Genomic DNA, 24,308 nt, shown 5'->3' with positions numbered 1-24,308 from the left:
ATAGAGGTTTAATCGAGACGACAGTATCCTGCTCCCTTTCTAACGCAAGGTATCTGAACAGATTACTGAAACGAACTCCACGTTTCGAGTATTTTAGTTTGGTGAACTAGGCTTAACCGTGTGGCAGCCGCCGTAACGTTAACAGCATGACATTGGTCGGCGTCTGTTTTTTTCTTTTTTTTCTTGCGTTAATATAGCTTATCATACCTTTATGTAGGCGACTGAGAGAACTGGAAGGGTTCAAACGGAGAGACTAGTTATGTAGACTAGTTATGATGGTGAGAGATGTGGAAGCATGTGGCGCACTTCTTAAAGTAGGTTGGCAAAAAAATAATAATAATAGTAACGACAATGAGCTGTCACAACCCGTCACGCATAAATTCGGTGCTCTTTTGGTCCCTTGGTCGAGACAATGGCTCCCGGCTGATCACTCACTGTTGGCCAGTTTTCACAAAGCGTCGCATTCGGCCGCGACAAAGCAGCTCTTCAAAGGGGTGGCCATGTATAGCTGCTTGCTCGAAATACCGCAGTGCCTAATTGTTTTTGGGTAGGTTTCCACCTTGCAGAACATTGTTTATACTTCGGTAAATTAAATCGCCTGCCCAGATTCTATCCAGTGAGCTCCAGCGGAACAGCTTATTTGAGCCTGTGGAATCGTTTGAAAACTCTTATTTAGCATAAGCGTTAAATAACAGTGTTCGCCTTCTCCAGGCAGAATTTCGGTACTCCACGACGTGTCACCCACATGACTTCCGTCAAAGGATGACCGTAACACCTTACGTGTCACCCACAATCAATCAATCAATCAATCAATCAATCAATCAATCAATCAATCAATCAATCAATCAATAAACCTTATTATACGATTAAGAAAAGTTAATAAAGAAATATTAGGACCGACAGCCTAAATGGCTAGTCACCGGTCAAATACAAAACTGATTAGCAATCTCGTACAAACTGTTACTGCTAATAAATACAGGTAATTGCTATGCATAGGATAATCAAAGGATGATCGTAAAACCTTAAGTGTCACCCACATGACTTCGGTCAAAGGATGACCGTAACACCCTACGTGTCACCCACATAAATCAATCAGTCAGTCACTCAATCAATCAAAAACGAAACTTTATGATATGATTAGGAAAAGTTAGTACGGAAATATTAGGACCGATAGCCTAAACGGCTATAGTGACCGGTCAAATACAAAACCGATTAGCAATTTCGCACAAACTGTTACTGGTCATAAATAGAGATAATTGTTATGCATCGGATGATCAAAGGATGATCGTAACACCTTAAGTGTCACCCACATGACTTCGGTCTAAGGATGACAGCGCTTGTCTTCGTCGACCTTTTTGTCCCTCGTCTATGTATGCGCTTTAAGCGACGATTGATGCTAAGGATGACCGTAATTTTTTTTTAAACAAACATGTTTTCATATCCGTCATCGTGGCATCTGAAGAGTTGACAGACGTGATGACCGCACCACGCGAACTGGTCAAATCTGCTCTCAGTTCGTCGCGAACGCGCGATGCAATGCAAACAATATCGAACGCTCTGAAACTATGTTGAAATCTGAAAAAAAAAAGTTGTGAATGAATGACATCTTCGACGCGTTTTGCTAGCTCACGGTGGAGGACACGGTGAAAGCCGCACTTAATTACATATATCGCTTGTTCTTGAGCGTTTTCCTATGTCCAGTTCATTCCGCACTATACGGTTGTGTCAGTATGCCCACAAACAAGCACCAGTGGTGCGGCATCCTGCCCGTCAGTTCTTCTGTATAGATAACTACCCATGCCCTAACACCATATTTTGCGAAAACAAACTTGTTTAAATACTCGTACTTTCCGCGCACAATAAACGATTGGAATGCACTGCCTGAACAGATTGTCTCAAGTGAGAGTTTTGAAAGAAATCTTGGAAATGAATTTTGATGTGCTGATTGATGTGCAACGTATTTCCTTTTGCTTGTTTCGCTCGTTTGTATCACGTATCCAACCTTTTGTCTATGCAATAACTTCAAGGCGTTTGTAAGTATGCCTTGTTATCTGCCCTTCCTGCTTGGACCACATGAGGTCTGCAGTATTATGTAAGTAAACTTGGCTTTCTCAGCCTTTGTGGTAATATAGCGGCCTCTCCCCCTTCTCCGCCAGGCAAGCCACTTCAGCACCACGACCACCGCGTGGAAGTCGACCGGCGCCGCCGTTCCGAAGCGAGCGTCCAGAGCCGGCGGCGTTCGCATCGCGCCGCCCGAGGACGGGGCGGCGCCCGACGACGACGGCCGGCGCGGCTCACACGCCTTCCACAAGGCCACCATCCGTCGCATGTCGGTGGCGACGGGCCGCACTCCCAACGAGCTGAAGCGAATGGAGGTGCTGCTCAACCGGCGCAGGTCCTCCGCCGGCGCGACTTGGGACGCCACGGATCCGGAATCGAAGCCGAAGACTCGGCCGTTCGAGCCGCCGGACATCGCCGAGCATCGGGCGAAGGGTCACATCACCATCAGCGCGCCCACCGGGGAGCACGAGAGCGGGGCAAGGATGAGGGCCTCGCCGTACGCGCGGCGTCTGAGCAGCATCCACGGCCCGCCCGTGCTGGGCTACAGCGACGTCCTGCGGCGACCCAGCCTCAAGGTCACGCTCCTCGAGTCCCTCGCGGACTCCGGGCCCGAGATGGAGAAGCAGGCGGCGGAGCAGGTCAAGAGGGCCGTCAGGGACTTCCGCCGGAAGTCCATCACCGCCGCGCGCACGCTCAGCGCCGCCGGGCTGCCCGGCGCCGCTTCTTCCAGGATGTCCGTCAGCGGGGGTCCCGGCTTCGGATTTCAGCCTCTCGGAGGACCACCGCGCCGCTCCGTTAGCGAAGAGTACCTCCCGCCGGGTTCGGCTCTTTCGTGGCCTTCCGTCGGCGCGTCTCCGTACGTGGCGGGTACGCGCCGGTCCCTGAGCCGGGCAAGTTTCGCGTACGGTGCTATTCCTCCTCGGCGCTCCAGCAGCGCTGGACCCGGCGGATTCCATCCGGAGCTGGGCGTTCCGCGCGTGTCCGTGAGTGGCGGCTTCCCTGCGCGACCGTTCGCCGCTCCCAGGGGTTCTGTCGGCGGGGGCCCCGCGTCGGTGCCACCGTTCGACCGCCGGTCCTCGACGCGCCCCTCTGTCAGCGGGATCGGCAGCCCTCCCGGGGACTCGGACTCGCCGTTCAGCCCCGAAGAACTGGCGCGGCTGCGGGCGATCGCCCACAGGTCGGCGTTGTCGAGCCCCGACAACGACTGACCGGTCGAGACGAACGGCGCAACGTATCGTCGCCGTTTCCATTCGGCTGTGCATCTTCGTGTCATGGCCGAACCTGGAAGGGCCTGGATGGGCCTGGATGGGCCTGGACGGGCCTGGACGGACCTGGACGGGCCTGGATGGGCCTGGATGGGCCTGGACGGGCCTGGACGGGCCTGGACGGGCCTGGACGGGCCTGGATGGGCCTGGACGGGCCTGGTCGCAGAACCATTGTTCTACGTTTACATTTTTTGTGTGTTTGCCGAAAGGGGTGCGAACAAAAACAACAACAAAATAATAATAGCCATTACTTATGCTGACCAGACCGGATTCCTGGACAACTTTTCTCTTGCGCTTTCGTTATCGCGATCTCATTACGAATCTGTCAATTTGGTCGCTGCGGTAGCTCGCTGGCTGTGGCGTTCGGTCGCCGAGCACGAGGACCCGCGTTCGACTCCCGACCGGGGCATTCCGATGGAGACGGTATGTAAGAATGCTCGTGGACCGTGTAAATTGGGCATGCACCCTAAGCAACGCCTGCAGGTAGTCAAAATAATACCGAGCCATCCACTACCGCGTCCCTCTAAACCCACTGTGTTCCCAGTTTTAGTAAACCAAAACTGATATTTTATTTTTCATTTTGTTAGCTGCTTCATGGGCCACTTTGTTGTGTTTCGTTGTTGCAACATTGTGCGGGACAGACCGCGGATGCGTTTAACATGTGTTTGTTTGATGGCGGGTAAATTTGTTTCAGAAAGGCGGCACGGCGTGAACATCACCGTCCCCGCCAATAAAGTACCACATACGTGAACTCTTGTAACAAATGCGAGCCTTTTCACCGCTATTACAAGAAAACGGTGTTTCTTAAGCGAGGCAGACACTCGCGCGGCGGGATCAGCAAGGCTATCAGGGATACGCTGGATCAGTTTTTTTCTCACAGACATCAACGTATACCTGCGATAGTGAGTGGCAAGACTATAAAAACTTGACGAAACCCGTTACATATAGCGTACCAGCCAAGGAATAAACAGCGACCACCAAGGCTAGCAAGCACGCGCAGCAGCTAACCCCAGTGAGGAGAGAGAGAGAGAGAGATACGGACTAAAACCCCTTAAATTTCGTAAAGTAGTGCCACGCTTTGAAGAATGCCGCCTCCTCCTCGCGCGCTCTGGCCGACGCCGCGTCGCTATTGGCCTAATAGCATCACGTGGGCCCACGCGCCCTGCTACAGCGCCATTTTTGCTCGAGAAGCGTCTACGGAGTGGCGAGGAGCGCATGTTGGGGCCGTTGCTACGCTCGAACAATGTAGGTTGGGCCATGGTCGAGGAGGGAGCGCGAAAGAGAGGAGAAACGAGGAGGAATGAAGGCGGAGGAGGAGAGTGGCACTACTTTAAGAAATTTGAGAGACTTTAATACGGACCGCATGCCGGCTTCTGAGAGCGAGGGTGACGTGACGTTGCGGCGGTGCCCTCTGACCTCACGCAACACATGGCGCGCTAATGCGGCAGCAGGAGGCTTAGAGAGAGAGATAGAGAGAGAGAACTTTAATGAGAACCAGCGGTTTAGTCGGCTGTGCCTAGGCCTCCCACGATGGGACGTCGAGGTCTTGCCTCTTCGCCATTTCGTAGGCCTGCTGGGTAGCCCAGAGTTGGTCGTCGACATGGGAGCTGCGCAGGGCGGCGTGCCATCTCGACGAGAGGGTCACGGGATTAAGGTCTGGGTATTAATTTTTGCACTCCCATAGCATGTGGGGGAGCGTTGCTGATTGAGTTTTACAGATCTTGCACGTGTGGCTTGGGTAGATGTCGGGGTATATGATGTGACAGCGTGTGAGGGAGGGCTATGTATTGGTCTGTAACAGGCGAAGGGTGGTTGCCTGTGCTCTGTTTAACTTGCGGTGAGGGGTGGGGAAAGTTCTTTCATAGATGTAAAATGACTTCACAAGGTCGTTGTATCTTGTAAGGCGGTCGCGTCCTGGCGGATGCACCTGCACCGTCTCCGGCACGGTTGACTAGTCCCCGTGCTACGGAGTGTGTAAGCTCGTTGAGGTTGGTGAAGTGCGGGTGGACATCGCCGGCGTGTGCTGGGGTCCAGACGAGGGTATTTGATTTTCAGGCGAATGCGGAGCTGCTTGTAAGATACGGAGTGATTGTTCAGAAATACGACCCTTGATGTAGTTGTTTGCTATGTGAGAATCGCTCAGTATGGTGTGGCAGGCTGGGTCAAGAGTGGCCAGGGCGATGGCCACTTCCTCGGCCGTCTAGGCATTTTGGGTAACGATGCTGGAAGCACGTCGGAGGAAGCCGCCTGCTGTGGTAACCGCCGCAAAGCGACGTCCTTCTTGGTATTCAGCTGCGTCGACGAAGGTCACGCCCGCGGTGTTGGCATAAGCTTTGATGAGGGAGGTAGCTCGTGCCTTCCTGCATGCGTTCTTTTTTGTGGTCTGGGTGCATGTTTGGGGGAATAATAGGGTCGGCGTGTATCCATTGATGAATGTCGCGTGGTATTGGGTGTTTGTCTCCAGGTTGGCGGTGGTAGGTGATGTCAAGCTTGGCTAGAATGCTGCGGCCCGTTTCTGTGAGGGTAAGCCGCTCCAGTTGGGATCGACGTTGCGCTTCGATTAACTCGTCTAGCGTGTTGCGGATACTTATTTGTAGTAGAAGTTCTGTGCTGGTGTGGTTAGGTAGTCCTAAAGCCTGCTTACAGGCTCCTCTGATGGTGATGTCCAGTTTAGTCTTTTCAGCTTTGTACCAGTTGAGAAAGGGCGCAACGTAAGTAATGTGACAGGTAATAAAAGATTGGACAAGGCAGATGAGGCTTTCTTCCTTCATACTCCATCGTCGGTTGGTCACTCGTTTCAGCAGTCTGGATGTATTAGCGGTCTGTCGAACGATCTTGGAGATAGCCGTCGAGTTGGCTCTATTGGCTTCTATGGTCATACCAAGAACGCGGATGCTAGGGACCATGGTTATGGGTCTGCCATCCCTCAGGTGGAGCTTAATTTCCTCGTATTGGCGTTTATTCGTGGAGCCCCGTGGGGGACGTCCACGGAGTGTGGGGCGGTGTAAGAGAAGCTCCGACTTTTCAGGGAACAGCGGAGTCCCGTGCCTCGAAGATAATTTTCTACGATGTCAATGGTGTCTTGTAGTGCAGTTTCGATTTGGCCGTCACTGTCGTCGGCGTATATGGTGTGTTCAATGCCGTCGTGGTTTTGTAGTTCTTGTGCTAATCCGAGCATAACCAGATTAAACAGTATTGGGGAAATGACAGAGCCTTGCGGCGTACCCGTGCTGCCGAGGGAGAGTTCCTCTGATCGAATGTTTCCCACCGAGAGAAAGACCTTCCGATTGGGTAGAAAGTCTCTTACGTAGTTGTAAGTGCGTACTCCAAGGTTGAGTAAGAAGATGCGTTCAAGGATGGTGGAGTGCCTGATGTTATCGAAGGCGCGCTCGAGGTCGAGGCCCGAGATTCCCTTCGTGTGACGGGATTTGCCATCTAGGCTTTGATGCTGAAGTTGGAGCATAGCGTCTTGGGTGGAAAGATGCTGTTTAAAGCCAATTATCGAGTGGGGGTGAGCACATGTGTCTTCGAGGTGATTGTTTACACGGGTTAGGAGTGCGTGCTCCATGCCCTTGCCTACACATGAAGTTAGCGATATAGTCCGGAGATTGGCGAGGCTAGATGACTTACCGAGTTTGGGGATTAGAACTACTTTGGCCGTTTTCCATGTCGGGGGAATGGATCCCTGGCGCCAGCTGTTGTTGATGTATTCGGTGAGTTGTTGCACCGAGGGGTCATCTAGATTTCTTAGTGTTTTATTGGTAACACTATCTGGGCCTGGCGCCGAACGGCTGTTTAGCTTATGTATATAGGGCAGCATGAATCTCTGCCACGCTGAAATCTTCATCAAGGGCAGGGTTGGAGGTCCCTGTGTATGGGTCATGAGGTTGAGTGGGTCCAGATGGGATGTACTTTTGACATAAGCTATTCTTAACGTGGTCCTGGCCATGCGTCTTGCTTTCTGTGAATAAAAGCTTGGTGAGGCGATCTTGTTGATAGTAGCGGGTGGTGGCGCTGTCAAGCAAACGTTTGAGAATTTTCCTCGTGCGGCGGTGATGGAGTTGCCCGTCTAGGGAGTTACATATCTCTGTCCATTGCTGTTGACTTAGAACGCGGCCGCGTGCTTCAATGTCCTTGTTGAAAAGTGCGACCTTGCGTCTAAGTCTTCTATTGAACCGTTGTCCCTTCCATCTAGAGAGGATGGATTTTTTGGCCTCTATAAGGTGGGCGAGTCTGCTGTCCATGCGCTTAGTCGTGGCATCTGTTGTGATAGTGCGGGTGGCTGATTTAGTGTCAGACTGTAGAACGCATGACCATGATCCTGTGTCGGTAATGTGTCCGTTGTTGCTGTTACACGGCGTTTACGGAACGCATCCCAGTCCGTCCAAGTAAAGTCCCTTGTTCTTGTCGTAACGGCTGTTAGGTGTGGGAGAGTAATTTCGGTGATAGAGTGATCACTCCCGAGGTCGTGTTGGATGTTGCGCCAATGGGCGTTGTCTGCGTTTTTGGTGAAAGTGAGGTCTGGTTGCGTGTCTCGTTCAATGGAACTGCCGAGGCGAGTGGGTAAAGCTGGGTCAGTATTTTTTTTTCTTTGCAGGTGGTCCCTTTCGCCCGCTCTGTCGAGGCCCACCCTTGACGTGGTGCTGCAGCCAATGGGAATTTAGGTGTCCTTTCGCTGCTACAGACTACAAACGCCGCTTTCTCGCTCCCCCTTCTTTACATTTCTTTAGGCTTTGGCGTCAAAAATATAAATAAGGGTGATATATAAAGAATTTGTTTCTGTCGTAACAAAGGGAGCTCCTGCAATGAGCTTGTTTGCTTGCTTGTTGGTTCGCTGAGTCAGCTGTTCTGTCTGTGTGTCTGTATGTCGGTCTGTTTTGTTTCTGCGTTCTTTCCAGCAAAATGACACGAGCGAACCGTGAAGGATAGTCAAAGAAGGGAGCTTCAGTAGTTAATAGAAAAGATTAATCTAGTTTCCAACGAAACAGTTGGCAAATGGAGGAACAACGCGTAAACCAGCAGTCAGCCTTGCAAGAGCAGAAAAATCCGAAACGTACTCTACGAATAAGAATGGACGACATATTTACAAGTCTTGCGTAGAAATATCGAAAATATTGAGAATACAAGACAATCAAACAAAGCAAATTTCATGACTCAAGCTACATGCTATTGAGCCACAATCCTTTTCGGCCGAACGTAAATTCTGCGGGCAGAAAGCAGATATGTACCACATTATTAGCCTGCCAGGCTAATAATGCCTTAGGAAGGATGGGAGGCAGCCCTGTCCAGCTCAACCCTCAAGGACCAGTGAGCCCTCGTGGAAAGAGCTAGGGCGGTGGCCCTATAGCCAACGGAATTCCGGAATAAGAATCCGACCACCCTTCTCCGAACTCCCCTCCCGTTTTCCGTTAAATAAAACGTTTTCATCATCATCATCATCATCATGGGTGGTGTGAAAGACAATCATTATTAAAGTAGGAAAACAGCTTCGCCTGGATTCTCATTTCTTTCTCACAAGATGTCGACCACACGCGCACTTTACGGTGATTCACTCTGTCTTCGTCGTCTTCTCGCAAGCACGCTCACGAGAAACGTACCGTTCGAAATGGTCACCATAGCAACAGGCGCACCCAGGTGAACGTATGCATAGCTAATAAAGTATTTTCCTTCTCCCGCCGGCTCAATTGTTAGCGTTAACGCTCTTTTAATCATTTCTCTCTTGCGTCTCCTTTTCGCAGTTTTCTCGTAATTTCTCTGAGAGTGAGAGCGAAAGAGAGATACAGACTTCAGTGATACGCTGGAGATTTCGTTCGTATTGACTCAAACTCGCGATTTATGTCTTCCACGTCTCAAAGCTCAATCGCACCCTTTGTTTCTATTTCACCTCAGTTTCATTTATTTATGTTTTCCCCCTCAGTGGGTATGAGCCAAATGTTTCGAGGCCATGATCTTTATTATCATCATCGTAATCTGTTATTCCAACGGTCAGCGCAGTTTGAACCTGTGCGCACTACGCCGGCTCATCTCTAATCTCAAGCCTTCCGAACAACCTGTTTCAGCGTGAGTGGAGATCATTCGCTTTGTCTATTCTGCTGCACCTTGTTGTTACTTTCGAAGACGTGACCGCGGGAAACGGTACTGTGGGCATTCTGTTTAGCTGGATTTGTGGTAAAAGGAGTTTCTGTGGAAATCGCGAATGTGGAACAGGTTTAACGACAGCGAAAAAAAAATTGTATATAATGTAATGTTATTGTAATTGTAATTGTAAAATTGTAATGAAGATATATGTATGTATAAAAAACTCGTACTCGACTTTCCATACAGGTTTCGGAAAGAACCCATACGAGTTCTTCCCTAGCATTGACGGGCAGTGACAGACGGGAACAAGCTATAGGGGACGCGCATGTGTCTGTGTGTGTCCACTTGGCTGTCCTCGTTGTCACTGCGCTAAAGCAATGCTAAGTGTGTCTTAACAACAAGACCGGACGTCAATGATTGTCAGGTTCTTCCCCCGCGGGTTTTCGTCCCATGAGCGTTCTATACAAAAGAACCCATAACGGATTCTTTCGGAGAACACATGTGATGCCAGTCCAGTCCAGGGTTCAATGGAAAGTTTTAGCCTATTCGAGTACGTATTGCAGTTTACGGAATACCGGGGTACCACTGTACCAGTGACATGCGTACAGCAGCAGCAGTTGCGACAAGACCGACATCTTGTGACTGTTCACTGAACCACAACACGTCAGAAACGATGTTCTTCCTGCTGTTCTATTCGAAGGGGAAAAAAAAAACTATTTATGATTAAGAGGCTGCCGAGACCTTTGCGCCCCACCAGCTAAGTTGCGCGTTGACGGTGAATCTGCACTAATATCTGCGTGCGCTTTGGTTGACCTCGGCGTCACACTAACGCGACCCAATGACTTCTGTGAACTTGATTGTCTCCTGTAGTCTGTACATGCTAATGCGAGGATACTAAAATTATCTAATATCTCGTATGTGAGCGGCTTGTCATCCAAAAAGAGGAAAAGACATCTCCAACATGTATATTTGTATTAAGTGCGTGAGCGCTCTGGATAGGAGACAATCGTTCAGTGCGGCGGCACCAAGTTACGCCAACCACGTTCTCAATTATTTTACACTTCTTAATAGCTAGAGCATGGACAACTTTTGCCCGGCGCTGCTGACGGTCGCGGACTGCTGATTTGCTTCTGCGTGCTGCTTGATTAAAGAAAAGTTGCGTGACCCTAACCGTGCCCTTAAACTCTGGTCGACCACTGGGAAGATGGCGCCCCTCTAACAGAACGCTAGTTTTGGCGTTCACTGAACAGGCCCTGAAAAAAAAAATACGAGAGGTCATGCTCCAACTTTCCGCGGTGGTGACACAACGCGCTTGCTGCGCCAACGGGTCTAGTGATTCAAAAGTTTTCTCGTCGGCGTTCTCCCCTTTCCCACACCTCCAGTGTAGGGTAGCAGACCGAACGCTCGTCTGGTTGACCTCCCTGCCTTTTCTCTCTTACGCTTTCTCCCTCTCTTCTCGTCGGTGCAGAATGGCAGTGGAGCGAGAAAAGTGGGCGAGCAAGTTCGAGTTCGTGCTCGCCTGCATCGGCCTGTCCGTCGGCTTGGGCAACATCTGGAGGTTTCCCTACATCGTTTACGACAACGGAGGAGGCACGTGATCTTTGTCACGCGCACGGTGTGCGTGCACGGTGGCGCGCGCCTTTTTTCTGGAAACATTAGAGGATTGCCACCGATTCACTTTCGATCTAAATTCCTGTCATAGGTACCTTCGTTTCAATAGACGAAGTTGCTCAGTAAAGCAAAAACAGGCATCGTTGTCTTCCCTGTTTCGTGTTTACGTTTATTTGCCAACAGGTGTCGCGACCCCTAATTAACCACACATTTGCAGTAGCCCTCCAATATTTTGGGTCTCATTTGACGGTTCGTACTTTATATATGAAAAAAAAAGACTTTCCCTTACAAAGCAGGCAAGAGAAGATGTGAAGCGTTTGACTGGCGGTGCGGATAAAAAAAAGACCGCGTTTATTCCTGTTTCGCTGCGAATGACGTCTAAGCATGTAGGCTTGCAGCTGCTACGTCAGTACACGGCGTGGAGGTCAGTGGCCGCCTAATAGCGATGTCGTGGCAATATATTTTTCAGTATTTAACACAGATGCCCACATTCGCAGGCAAAGCATGTGGCCAGTTTATGTTCCTGAGCGCACGCCTGCAATGCACAAGATTGCGCGTGCTTTACCTGGCTGTTTCTTACAACGAATATCGGATAAAACGAATATATTTTCTTGTCAGATGCGACTTCACTATAACGAGGTTTCATTTATCTACGCTAAAGAAAGTAGGCCTTGTTGCGGGCTGCTAAGTGATCCTGAACGCATGACTGGAATTGATCATTAGGATTTCGCGTGTTTTACATAAGTGTTGCTTATAATAAATATCGGTTATAACGAACGTGTTTTTATGTTGGGTACGACTTCGTTATAACGAGGTTTCATTTATCAACGCTGCCGGAAACTCGACTCTCTGGTTTTACTCAGTGAAAAATCTCGTTGCAATGTGGTCTTGAAGTTCAAGCTTATTTTTTCACTCGCTATTTTTGCGCGTACGCAAGGGCTTCGCGTAAGCCTATATGCTAAATCTCCCCGAGTCTTCTAAATGTGTGCCTATGGTCTCCACTGTGCTGGCGTGCAGCGGCTTTCCTGATCCCATATATCTGCATCGTGGCAGCCATTGGCCGGCCGATGTACTACATGGAGCTTGTTTTAGGACAGTTCGGCGGCGGTGGTCCAGTAGCGGCCTTCAGCTCGATGCCCCTGGCGCAAGGTACGCGACGTCCTCGTTGAGGAGTCTTTGCCACCGAAACAACTCGCGCATGTGCAGTGAATGGGGACGCGGACACTCCATTACTCCAAAAGTTATTACTCCAAAAGCGAGCTAGCGACTGTATGACTCTTTTCGTTTATCGAAGGAACATTCGGGCAACCTCCACACGTTTAACAGGGACGCGAGGGGAAAACGCCGAATCTGTTTAGGTGGACGCAGTATTCTTTCAAAACTATTTCCATTCTTGTTAAATTTTTTTTGTTTGAATTTTGCTAAAGAGAAAAGAAAATCACTTGGTATATGTGTTAGTAAATTACCGTTCTGCGATACAAAAAAAGGAACTCACTCATACCGTGACAGGTGCCTCGGTGAACCTGAAAGAAGACGCAAGAACTATGACGCCATGGATATTGAGGTTGTCTCCTGGTGCCTTATCAATCGTTTATCGTTTAAAAAAATCGACTGCGTCGTAGTCAAACGGAGAACGGAAGCTAGAGGCGAAACTTGGCAAGTTTAATTTGAGCAACTTAGCGAATCGGCCGACTGACCCCTCTATATATGCACGAGTGTCATTCGCGCAGTGTACACGAATACGTCGAGAGCTCAAGGAACCCCCAACAGCTGTGTACCGCTGTAAAAATGTGCACGCGTATTACGAGTCCGTCCGCCTCCCGTTACACTATACGGTGACGAAGCAAATAAAGAGCTAACTGAAATCCTGCAGGTGTGGGTTGGTGCATGCCGTACGCCTGCTTTGGTATCGCCGTCTACTACAACGTCATACTGGCCTACGCGCTGCTGTACGCGTACTACTCGTGCTTCGACCCGCTGCCCTGGACCTCCTGCGACCCGGCCTGGGCCGATAAGAACTGCTACGTGCGAGGCGACAGTGCGGTACGGCTCCACTTGCACCATTTCGCGTAGCGAGCGGTATTGGTGAGGGTATAACCTCGGTATAACGAACACGGATGCAACGAAATATCGGGTATAGCGAAGCAAATGTGCAATGTCTTTCTTACTTAACGACAAAAGCGCTACGAAGACGCGGACTAAAAGAACAACGTGTACGACGGAGAAGGCGATCGCCAAAAAGAAAAAAAAATAAGAAAGACATCAGAAGCTTGATGTGGGCGAATTGGTTTTGCATACTTAATGAAAAGAGCGCTACGAAGGCGCGGACTAAAAGAACAACATGTACGACGGACAAGGCGCCTTGTCCGTCGTACATGTTGTTCTTTAAGTCCGCGCCTTCGTAGCGCTCTTTTCATTAAGTATGCAAAACCAACTCGCCCACATCAAGCTTCTGATGTCTTTCTTATTTTTTTCTTTTTGGCGATTTGGGCAGGGGGATGAATGTATGCCTATAACATCTATCGCATATAACGTATGTATTTTTTGCGATAGCTGCGACTTCGTTACAACGACGTTCGACGTATTTGTACAGCAAAGTTGCCTACTAGAATTACTAGAGGGAAACCTGGCTCTGCGATGTTTCAGCTGCCGCGGGAATTAATGGGCTGGTGCATGGATTTGTCTATTCTTCGTGCTCGCGCGGCTTCGGACGTTCCTGTTGCCTTATTTATCACTCCTTATTTTTCTAAGCTTCCAAGCTATCGTACTTTTCGAAACGTGTGAAGGCAATAAGTTTCTGCAGGCGTACATAACAACTGCGAGTTTTCCCATTTCTAACGGGCTACCTCAATTGTTTGAAACATTGACGATATCTTTCAAAGCCACAAAGCCGTTTCAAACCAGAAGTACAATTCATCGTTCCCAGACTATTGCTCACACAGCGCCGCTGACTTTTTTGACGTATCAGTTTCTAAAGTTGGCCTGCATCTGCGAAGGACACGTTGTGCGTCCGTGCGTGCGTACGTGCGTGTGTGTGTGTGTGTGCGTGCGTGTGTATGTGTGCGTGTGTTTGTGGGCGTGTGTGTGTGGGGGGGGGCGTGTGTGTGTGTGCGTGCGTGCGTGTGTTTGTGGGCGTGTGTGTGTGTGTGTGCGTGTGTGTGTGTGTGTGCGTGTGTGTGTGTTTGTGTGTTTGTGGGCGTGTGTGTGTATGCGTGCGTGCGTGCGTGCGTGTGTTTGTGGGCGTGTGTGCGTGTGTGTGTGTGTGTGTGCGTGTGCGTGTGTGTGTGTTTGTGTGTTTGTGGGCGTGTGTGTGTTGGGCGTGCGTGCGCGTGCGTGTGTGTGTGTGTGCGTGTGTGCGTGCGTGCGTGTGTGTGTATGCGTGCGTGCGTGCGTGTGTGTGTGTGTGTGTGTGTGTGTGCGTGTGTGTGTGTGTGTGCGTGTGTTTGTGTGTTTGTGGGCGTGTGTGTGTTGGGCGTGCGTGCGCGTGTGTGTGTGCGTGTGTGTGCGTGCGTGCGTGTGTGTGTATGCGTGCGTGCGTGCGTGCGTGTGTTTGTGGGCGTGTGTGTGTGTGTGTGCGTGTGTGTGTGTGTGTGTGCGTGTGTGTGTGTTTGTGTGTTTGTGGGCGTGTGTGTGTTGGGCGTGCGTGCGCGTGCGTGTGTGTGTGTGTGCGTGTGTGTGCGTGCGTGCGTGTGTGTGTATGCGTGCGTGCGTGCGTGTGTGTGTTTGTGGGCGTGTGTGTGTGTGTGTGTGTGTGTGTGTGTGCGTGTGCGTGCGTGCGTGCGTGTGTGCGTGTGTGCGTGCGTGCGCGCGCGCGCGCGCGCGCGTGTGTGTGTTCTAACGATCGGTACATCGACTGACCGCAGCTCTTGCCGTGTTCCCGAGTGGACCGCGAGCTCTTCATGACGTTCGAGCACTCCAACTCGACCTCCAAGGACGCCGTGCCGGTCAAGTGGCACGACAGGGTGACTATGGTGGAGAACAGCACCTACACAGCTGCCCTAGCAAACTGCACCAACGCCACGGAGCCCGCAACGCAGCAGTTCTTCTGGTAAGCCGCGACAGCCAGCAAAAGGACAGGGAGAGGGAGAATTGACATGCAGAGGACAGAGTAGTAAGAGTCAACTACATACGTGCACAACAGAGCTACATGGTGAAGTTTTATCCACAGTTCGCCCGCGGAGTGACCTCCTCAAGAGGGTTTGTCAGCACCCGAGGCCGCACACCGGCGCGGTTAGGTCACGTGGAGTTACTGTATTTGGCTCCCGCAGGGAGTAACTCTAACGTAGAGCAGCCCGGTGGTGAAAAACCGACTGCTCCAGGAAGTCGCACGTTGATTTTGCGAGCCATGGTTGCGCGATCGAGAGGGACCCGGCTGTTCTGGAATGCGCGTCGGGCCTCTTACAGGATGTGGGCTACCGCAAGTACGTGCATATAGAGCCACGGTTTGCTACCGACGGCGTTCAATAGTTGGCGACGAAAACACATCCGCTATATAATAGCGGCATATCGCGCGACCCTGGTTGACTATATATTCGAGCATGCGATGGCCGAGCTTGTATATGTAGGTGGCATATAACCTTTGCAGTAAAACCAGCTGATGCTGCGAGCCCTTGCTGCCCACTCGTGTCCCTTGACCTGTCCATCTATAGCACTCTTCAACGCATTTTCCCCCAAACATCGAGCAGCGTGTGTCATACAGTGTATAGCGGTCACGCGCGCCTCTCGTCGCTTTCCCAGGAAAAACGTGGTCAACCTGAGCGACGGCATCGAAAACCTTGGCGAGGTGCAGCCCAAGTTGCTCCTCTGTCTGCTGATCGCCTGGATATGCATCTTCCTGTGTATCTTCAGGGGCATCAAGTCATCCGGCAAGGTGCGGACGGCCACGTCTCGCGTAACTGTTTTATGGGGATAATTTCCCCCATGCGGAGATGAGACAGCGAAAAATGACATAAAATAACACGTATTTAACAAACTACAAATAAACAAAATAGTGCAGAAACAATCGACGACGAGTTGTCAATGTAATTCTAATGGTGGAACACTTCTAGAGAGCATTTCGCATTGTTAAAGGAATGGTGTGCTTGAAAGGGGTATCCTTCTTGCATTTTGGACGTTAGGTATAGCGTTTGTCGTTTCATCGCGCATTTCTGTACAAAGAACGTACCCGCTAACCAGCATATCTGTCGCTGAGCCGAAGCCTCTTCCAGCAGACGATACACTGGGGAAGAAGGCGGCGGCAGAAGTCTCAGCTATTCCCTTAACGCGCACAACTCCGTTACGCTTCACAGACGAAGGCGATGTCCTTTGGCTAAGCAAAGTTCTACATTCGCATTGTGCTCCCCCCCCCCCCTTGCGTTACCTTCAAAACCTCCGCAATTGCCCCGGCTATATGATGAAATTCGACGAAATATTTATTTGGTCGTCGCAAGTATCATATCTAGAACGACATCTGAGATTTTTTTGTCTTTTTCTTTAAATTTAATGTATTTACTATTGGCGTTCGAAACCATGTGCCCTTTGAATGGGCATCTTCGCATGGGCGGTGAAAGTTCGACCATCGGCCATGTACTACCGACCACGAAAATGGGCGAATGTAAAATAGCAAAAAAAAAAGCTATTCGCTTCGAAATAAAAAAATGGCTGTGGCTTAGCTAAGGTTAAGCCCATGATGCGAAGCATACTAGCCTTTATTTTAACGCGACAGCGTTAAGGAGCTCGTGTCGCAGAAAAGCCGGTGTCGTCGGCGTCGGCGTCTGCGGCGTTGGCCGTGAGCGATAAATCCCAGCAGGCACTTCATGAATAAAAAAACAACTTGCAAGATGGGCTGGGTGGGAATCGAACCAGGGTCTCCGGAGTGTGAGACGGAGACGTTACCACTGAGCCACGAGTTTTTTTTTCTTTATTTCCTCGTTACAGAAATGCCATGCGAATACATTGTTAAAAAAATGGCTGTGGCTTAGCTAAGGTTAAGCCCAGGATGCGAAGCATACTAGCCTTTATTTTAACGCCACAGCGTTAAGGAGCTCGTGTCGCAGAAAAGCCGGTGTCGTCGGCGTCGGCTCAGGCGTGCGGCGCTTGCTCGGGCGCACATTTCGTTGTCGCGCCGAACGCTGCGTTGCTCGACGCTCACCGCGTCCGATGCGTGGCGCGTAGTCGCTGCGCCGTAGCAAAGCCACCTAGAAACAGTCTCTGTAGCACGCCGCAACCTTCGCTTCTCATTCCAACGAGCAGCTCTGTCTCCAGGAGGCATCTCACCTCGTGAGTGTCTAGCAGAGGCAACCGCAGCTGCTTATATACCGCCGCGACGCCGCGAGCGACGGCGCGAGTTGGAGCACCGTTTCTCCTCTGTCGTGACGTCACGGTGTCACGTGGTATTGAAGGCGACACCGCCGCGCCTGAGGAGCTGGGTTGAGCTCTCGTAATATGCTTCGCATAAAAGAGAATCAGCTTAGCTTATGCTGACTCTCTGAAATTAAAATCGCTTGAATTCACTGCTTGGTCACTGTTGCGCGTGTTTGTGAATGCCCTGTCTCGCAGGTGGTGCTGGTGTCGGCCACCCTGCCGTTCTTCATACTGGGCGCTTTCCTGGTACGAGGCGTGACGCTGCCGGGCGCCTGGATGGGCCTCGAGTTCTACTTCATCCCCGACTGGTCCAAGATACTGGAGTTCGAGGTGAGCAAGCGACAGCCCGCCTTTAATTGAGAAAGCTTTCAACATTAAAGAGCTCCTATACAAAACGAACGCGAATCCACGGCGCCAAATGTGAATTTCTTGGTCCCCGTGCAGGGTATCAAACCGGGTGCTCGTCTGTTTGTCCTCCCTGCCTTTCCTGTCCTTGCTCTCTCTCTCTCTTGGTACCGCTTCATAGAAGCTTATATACATATATATATATATATATATATAAGCTTCTATGAAGCGGTACCAAGAGAGAGAGAGAGCAAGGACAGGAAAGGCAGGGAGGACAAACAGACGAGCACCCGGTTTGATACCCTACACGGGGACCAAGAAATATATATATATATATATGGAAACCTGCTCCGTAGTGTGTATACACACTATGTAGCAGGTTCTTATTACAAAATTGTTCAAAAGCCTGAAGTGCAAAAAACAAACAAACTAACAAATACGCAATGTTTCCATAAAATCAACGCTACGGGAATCTCTTCACCTGGCACTCCGATCGTTCAGCTGCGACAGCAAAAAAAAAAAAAAATAAGTGGCAAGTTTGGCGCGCACATGTATTTGTCTGCAATATTCATGCTGGTGACTTCGACCGCTCTTGTTGCATTACTTTTATTTCTAAGCTTTCATTTTCTTTTTCTTTTTTTTGTCGTATAATTTTCTGCGCGCTCGCGTAAGCACTGCGAATTCTCTCATCAGTTAACGACACGTGACCTTTCACATCTGCAGCAAAACATTACATCGCTCAATGCACGACGCAAGGAATATACGGAAAGCGATAGCGCTGAAAACAAGGTATTCGAAAGATAAGTTATCCTACGTAATGCCCATGTGCAGCGACAGAATTACGAAAATTGCATATGCTCGGTTTTTAAAACTTACATTGGCTCTCTGCAGTTCACCCTTATAAATGTTCTTGCGCTTTTTTTGTGAGACTAAGAGTGCCTCTGTATTTTTTGACAGATTTGCTGCATGTCGAATGCTATTGTAGTTGCAGCTGCTGTCTCTGTACAAACGTCGCTGTGGGCCTTTGTTGGGCTGCCTCATTATTATTATTATTATTATTATTATTATTATTATTATTATTATTATTATTATTATTATTATTATTATTATTATTATTATTATACCTTGCTGAACATGATCGCTTTACGAAGTCGCCGACCTGTTAGAACGCATAAAAGCAATTTTTAGGGCGAATCCCCCCTGTATGAACCGCCATGCATTCGCAGCTCCTATATAAAGGTTTGCACCAGTATTCGCTAGTGTCCTTTGTAACAAATTCTTTGTTTGTTTGTTTGTTTGTTTGTTTGTTGCCTCCGAGAATGCGCCAGGTGCACCATTGTGGTCTCGGAGGCAATCGCTTTTTTTTTTTCGTCATTCCTTTACTTTTTGCAGGTGTGGCAGAAGGCAGCGCAGCAGGTGTTCTTCTCGCTGAGCGTGAGCCAGGGCGTGATCATCTGCCTCGGCAGCTACAACGACTTCAAGAACACGCTCTACCAGTGAGTTCTCGCAACGCACCGGTCTGACGTCGGGAGCGAAAAAAAACAACAACAACAAATCCGGCACAAACCGTCTCGGGATGACCGTCGACGTTAAGAGGAAGCTTTAGCTCGGGTGCTCCTATCTAAATACATGTACAAGGAGAATTCGTTTTTCTCGGCAACCACTGCACCAAATTTGACTGGGTTTGCTGCATTTAAAAGAAAAACTTAAAATCTAGTGACTGTTGGTTTGGAATTTTTGAGTTAGGTCGTCAATTTTTTATAAAAAATTGACAAAAATTGCAAATTTTGAGAAAACGAAACTATCAAGTTTACAACTCTGTAACTCAACAAAAAAATGATATCGCAATTCTGTGAATTGTATCTGATAGCACATCTAAAGCGGACAAAATTGATATGTTACAGATGAACCTCAAAAATGTATTAATATGTAATTACAACTTTTGCAGAACCCTCGTAAACAATGTAACAAATTCACGTAAGATGTAAAATGACATATAATATTTGTCCGCTTGGAATGATCTAATGGATGCCGTTTACAGAACCACGATATTTGTTCTTGATGCAGAGCTATTAGTTTGTAAACTCCATGCTTCTATTTTATTCAGACTTCTGAATTTTTGAAAATCTTTCTAACAAAATTCAAGCCCTAAATCAAAATTGTGCTTCCAACAGTCACTAGAATTTATCTTGCTCTCTCAAATGCAACAAATTTCATCAAAATCGGTCCGGGGGTTATCTCAGAAAAACGTTTTTGCGTTTTTACATGTATTTGAATAGGCCGCGTCGGAGTTGGGCCCGAGCTAAAGCTTCCTCTTAATACGATTAGCATTGAGGCATTGTAGTGACACACGCTATTGCCACCGCCTAAACGTGGCACGCGTGAGGCGTGTGCTGCATCCGGGCTCCTCTCTCGTGGAGAGGAGCCCAGGAGCACATTACCAGAAGCCCATATCCGGTGGCATATTCCCGGTGACGTAAGCTGACGTCAGAGAGGTCCATTGAAGATCGGCAAATGCACTGTTGCCCAAGTTGACGTGAAATTAAAACAGTTAGATGCGGACATTGTGGTTATGTCGGACCAGTGCTACACATACGGATAAGCCTACTTTTCGTGTTCATTCGTAACAGTTTCTTAATTATATATTTAATTATATTTTAGCAGGGAGTTAACTGGGGAATCGCGTGAGAATGTTGAAAGCGCTTGCTTTCTGCTACCCCATTTCATCTCTGGATGTGAATGAAAGTCTAACATGTCATTAGACTGAGCGCATGTTACACCTCAGGAATGCCCACACCTATGAATGCTGCACCTTAGCATTTGTAGCTATCCTAACAATGCTAACTGCATTAAAAAGCAGACAGGTGTAACGCAATATTGGACTCTACATGACACGATACATATTCGAGATAGCGAGAGGTAGCGTCAGTAGCGGATGACAATTACGCACTCGGCCAGGACAGTAGCCCAAAACTGTTTCGGTGAAAGTAAATTTTCAGTGGAAGGAGACGCGAAGATACGAAACATTGAAATAGGTGCCTTCGCACTTACATTATCGAAGCCGCGGTACTAGGCGCAAAATTCAAGGTGGCAGACTTTTTGATCGCTTTTTTTCCCCCGCCGATAAGCGCTTTTGTTTTTGTTTTGTTTTCTTTCGTGCAGAAAATGAAATGCAAGTGCAGTTTCACAACGTGATGCGTATGCTACTCTGCGAAATGCATCGTCATGTTTGTTTGTTTGTTGGTTGGTTTTTTTTTCTTTATTGACAAAAAATATCCCTTGTCACTCTTCGCCCTGCAGAGATGTGTACATTATAGCCCTGGCCGATCTGCTGGTGAGCTTCGTGGCTGGCATAGCGGTGTTCTCCGTGCTGGGAAACATGGCGTACGTCCTCGGCGAGGACGTCTCGAACGTCGCCTCGGGAGGTGGGTGGGTCTCCTGCACTCTTGCTCAAATGAAATCGTAAATTGCGAAGCCCCTCTTCTTGATATGTGCGATTGATGCCAAGAAATTAGACGCAAGAAGCAATCTACATCAAGAGCAGCCATATGTGTGAAGCCAGCAGGTCAAGGAATGCGCAAGGCAAATTACCGGTCTTTTAATTGAATTTCAGGAATATTAAGGAACACAACACAGTGGAAAAATACATTAGAATGATTTATTTCTGGGATTTTACGTTTTTTACGTTTCTGTGATTTTACGGATTTTACGAGGCACTCCGTAGTGGCGGGTGCTCGAAGATTAATTTTGATCACCTCTGTTTCTTCAACGTCCATTCACTTAATCACACACTGTAAAATAATTTGCACTCTTAAAGGTGAAATGAGGGTGTAAATAGGCCTAACTCGCACCCTTACGCCCTACGTCTGGCCTGACGTCGATGACGTCAGATCCGGTGGCGCTTCGACACCAACTTTAGTATGGACAGCTTCTAGCCACCATAACTTTAGTATCAAATTGAAGCACCTCATATGCGCTTCCAGACCTGCGTACTTGCTAAGTTTCATCTTTTTGCTCGCCAGAAGCACGCGGCGTAGTTTCTAAGACTTAGAAAGTATGTTAGTACTGCTTTAACGACACTCTCCTTGCTAGTGTTGTTCTTCCACCTCCAACTACTGCTCCCCCAACTGCTATAATATTTCTTCTAGTGATGTTTCCTTTTTTTCCTTTTTTTACCTCTTTATTTTTTATATTTTGCCTGCCCTGAATACCGCTCAAGGCAGAAAGCTGGGCTAGTTGGTGTGTCATCATTATTCAAAAGACTAGCGCAAAATAGCAGGGACACAGACAGGGAAGACGACAGGACGAGCGCTAAACATCAACTGAGTTTTTTACTCCAAGCGAAGGTACATATATACATTTCGTTGGTGCATGCGCCCACAGCGTTAGAACAGCACGAGCACATTCTAATCAAAATGTGGCAGATTGTTCTGCGGGTACGTTTTTTTTTCTTTTTTGTACAAGGCAAGTGAAGCCGTGCTGACGCAGTTATCACCTTCCCTGTCAATGTGGTATGCCTCAAATACCGCTTTCGACGCAGGCTTCGCTCTGGCCTTCATCACGTATCCAGAGGCCGTGACCCTGATCACGTTCCCGCACCTCTGGGCCATCGCCTTCTTCGTCATGCTCTTCTTCCTCGCCGTGGACTCCGAGGTGTGCTGCACCCCCATAGTGAAACCCACGAGTACCGACTGTTTGGTTGTAGTACGGTCGCCCACTCTGTCCGCGGTGTAGCGCAGATGCGGCAACCAGCTATAGGGCGGCTAGAAGTGACGAATGCAAGGCGGGGCCACTCACAAAGGCCTTGAGCGTAGTATAGTGTGCTCTCGCTTTTACACGAACAGTTCATACTTTTTAACCTTGTAACGCCCAAACGCAGTTCCACTGTGAGGAAACTTGAAACAACTCGATCACCTTCATTAAACTGGTCATTCAAAGAACATTTGCACAAAGAAAAACATAGAAAGTGCAAAGAAGACACTCACAAAGGCCTTGAGCGTAGTACTGTGTGCTCTCGCTTTTGCGCTAACAGTTCATACTTTTTAACCTTGTTACGCCCAAACGCAGTTCCACTGTGAGGAAACTTGAAACAACTCGATCACCTTCATTAAACCGGTCATTCAAAGAACATTTGCTCAAAGAAAAACATAGAAAGTGCAAAGAAGACACTCACAAAGGCCTTGAGCGTAGTACTGTGTGCTCTGGCATTTACACTAACAGTTCATACTTTTTAACCTTCTAACGCCCAAACGCAGTTCCACTGTGAGGAAACTTGAAGCAACTCGATCACCTTCTTTAAACTGGTCATTCAAAAAACATTTGCACAAAGAAAAACATAGAAAATGCAAAGAAGACACTCACAAAGGCCTTGAGCGTAGTACTGTGTGCTCTCGCATTTACACTAACAGTTCATACTTTTTAACCTTCTAACGCCCAAACGCAGTTCCACTGTGAGGAAACTTGAAACAACTCGATCACCTCCATTAAACTGGTCATTGAAAGAACATTTGCACAAAGGAAGATATAGAAAATGCAAAGGAGAAATTGCATTTGATCTAAAGCCATTTCTTCAAGAGGCTGTTTCGGACGCTGAGTTTCGCGGGAGTCCCCGAGCTGTGTGCGTTGCTGCTGCCAGCACCTGCGATGCGGCAGAACAGGCAGAGTGCAATGTTGAGGCCCGATAGCGTTTTAGAAAACTGGGTTGTTGTTTTCCGACCGTTGACTCGCCACTGAAGGAGGTCACATACGCGTATATACTACGGGCCACATAAACGAGGCCACATATAGGCGTGTTACTGCGCCAAAACGTGGATGTTTTCGTTTTCGTTGCGCTAGATTCACTTATCTTGTAGATAAGGGAATCATGCGTTTTGAGGATGACTAAGCGAATTAGACTAATCGAACTAGAGGATGAGTAAGCGAACTAAGATGAATTAGCGAATGAAGAGTGATGACTAAGCGAAGTAGACTAATTAAGGGGGATGACTAAGTGAATTAAGAGCATGAGGAAGCGAATTAAAAGGGATGACTAAGTGAATAAGGTGGATGTGTACGGCATGAGTCCGTCTTTACTGCATCGGCAGTTGGGCTTTCGCCTTCAAGTCGTCTTATGGATATTGTAAGGGTCTCTGTGAATTATTATACCTCTTCTCACCGTTCTTTCATCGACGAACGTCAAGCATTGCCTACGTTATCACGTGATCACTGCGTCGATGCCTTACGTTGTGCATTTGCATGAACTGCTGCTTTCATTGCGGCATATATATCTTGTTAGCGGTGTAGCACATAAAGACGAACATTGCATGAGATTACGCGTTGCATATCTAAGATGAGAATTAATAAGAGCAATTACACGCATCTCACTTAGTTTTTATAACATTTAGTTAACGGCTTCACGATAGCTTCGCATCCCATAGACTACAGAATGTAAGTGTACGCTGGATGTGCCTAATTTGCTCCTTCATTGTTCTCCCCCCTCACAGTTCGGCTTGGTGGAGGGCCTCCTGACGCCCCTGAAGGATGCTTATCCTGTCCTGCAGGAGCGCCTGACGACGATTGGCTTCCTAGTCTGCGTCTTGGGCTTCGTACTGGGCATTCCCATGACCA

General features: G+C 48.7%; 2 protein-coding genes across 7 annotated transcripts in view; both read left to right on the top strand.

Moving 5' to 3' along the window:
* The window catches only part of LOC139060874 (sodium- and chloride-dependent glycine transporter 1-like), a 44,405-nt gene extending 40,315 nt beyond the window's left edge, over nucleotides 1-4,090 (top strand). For 5 of the 6 annotated variants that reach the window (XM_070540131.1, XM_070540133.1, XM_070540132.1 and 2 more), the window contains one exon: nucleotides 2,157-4,090. In XM_070540131.1, the coding sequence (XP_070396232.1) occupies nucleotides 2,157-3,269 (1,113 nt within the window). In that variant the 3' untranslated portion in view covers nucleotides 3,270-4,090. The remainder of the gene's footprint in view (nucleotides 1-2,156) is intronic. The other variant, XM_070540135.1, reaches the window with a different exon arrangement.
* Nucleotides 4,091-9,295: 5,205 nt separating this feature from the next.
* The window catches only part of LOC139046802 (sodium-dependent proline transporter-like), a 29,196-nt gene continuing 14,183 nt past the window's right edge, over nucleotides 9,296-24,308 (top strand). The window contains exons 1-11 of the mRNA XM_070520713.1: nucleotides 9,296-9,386; nucleotides 10,873-10,994; nucleotides 12,033-12,164; nucleotides 12,889-13,058; nucleotides 14,879-15,063; nucleotides 15,753-15,885; nucleotides 17,553-17,687; nucleotides 19,095-19,198; nucleotides 21,003-21,127; nucleotides 22,243-22,355; nucleotides 24,185-24,308. The exon at nucleotides 24,185-24,308 is cut by the window's right edge and continues 5 nt beyond it. Of these exons, the coding sequence (XP_070376814.1) occupies nucleotides 10,874-10,994; nucleotides 12,033-12,164; nucleotides 12,889-13,058; nucleotides 14,879-15,063; nucleotides 15,753-15,885; nucleotides 17,553-17,687; nucleotides 19,095-19,198; nucleotides 21,003-21,127; nucleotides 22,243-22,355; nucleotides 24,185-24,308 (1,342 nt within the window). The 5' untranslated portion in view covers nucleotides 9,296-9,386; nucleotide 10,873. The remainder of the gene's footprint in view (nucleotides 9,387-10,872; nucleotides 10,995-12,032; nucleotides 12,165-12,888; nucleotides 13,059-14,878; nucleotides 15,064-15,752; nucleotides 15,886-17,552; nucleotides 17,688-19,094; nucleotides 19,199-21,002; nucleotides 21,128-22,242; nucleotides 22,356-24,184) is intronic.

The sequence above is a fragment of the Dermacentor albipictus genome, chromosome 6, assembly GCF_038994185.2.
Source record: "Dermacentor albipictus isolate Rhodes 1998 colony chromosome 6, USDA_Dalb.pri_finalv2, whole genome shotgun sequence".
In the NCBI taxonomy this organism is placed as follows: domain Eukaryota; kingdom Metazoa; phylum Arthropoda; class Arachnida; order Ixodida; family Ixodidae; genus Dermacentor; species Dermacentor albipictus.
Note: the sequence above shows the minus strand (reverse complement) of the source record. Positions and strands in the feature narration are given on the sequence as shown.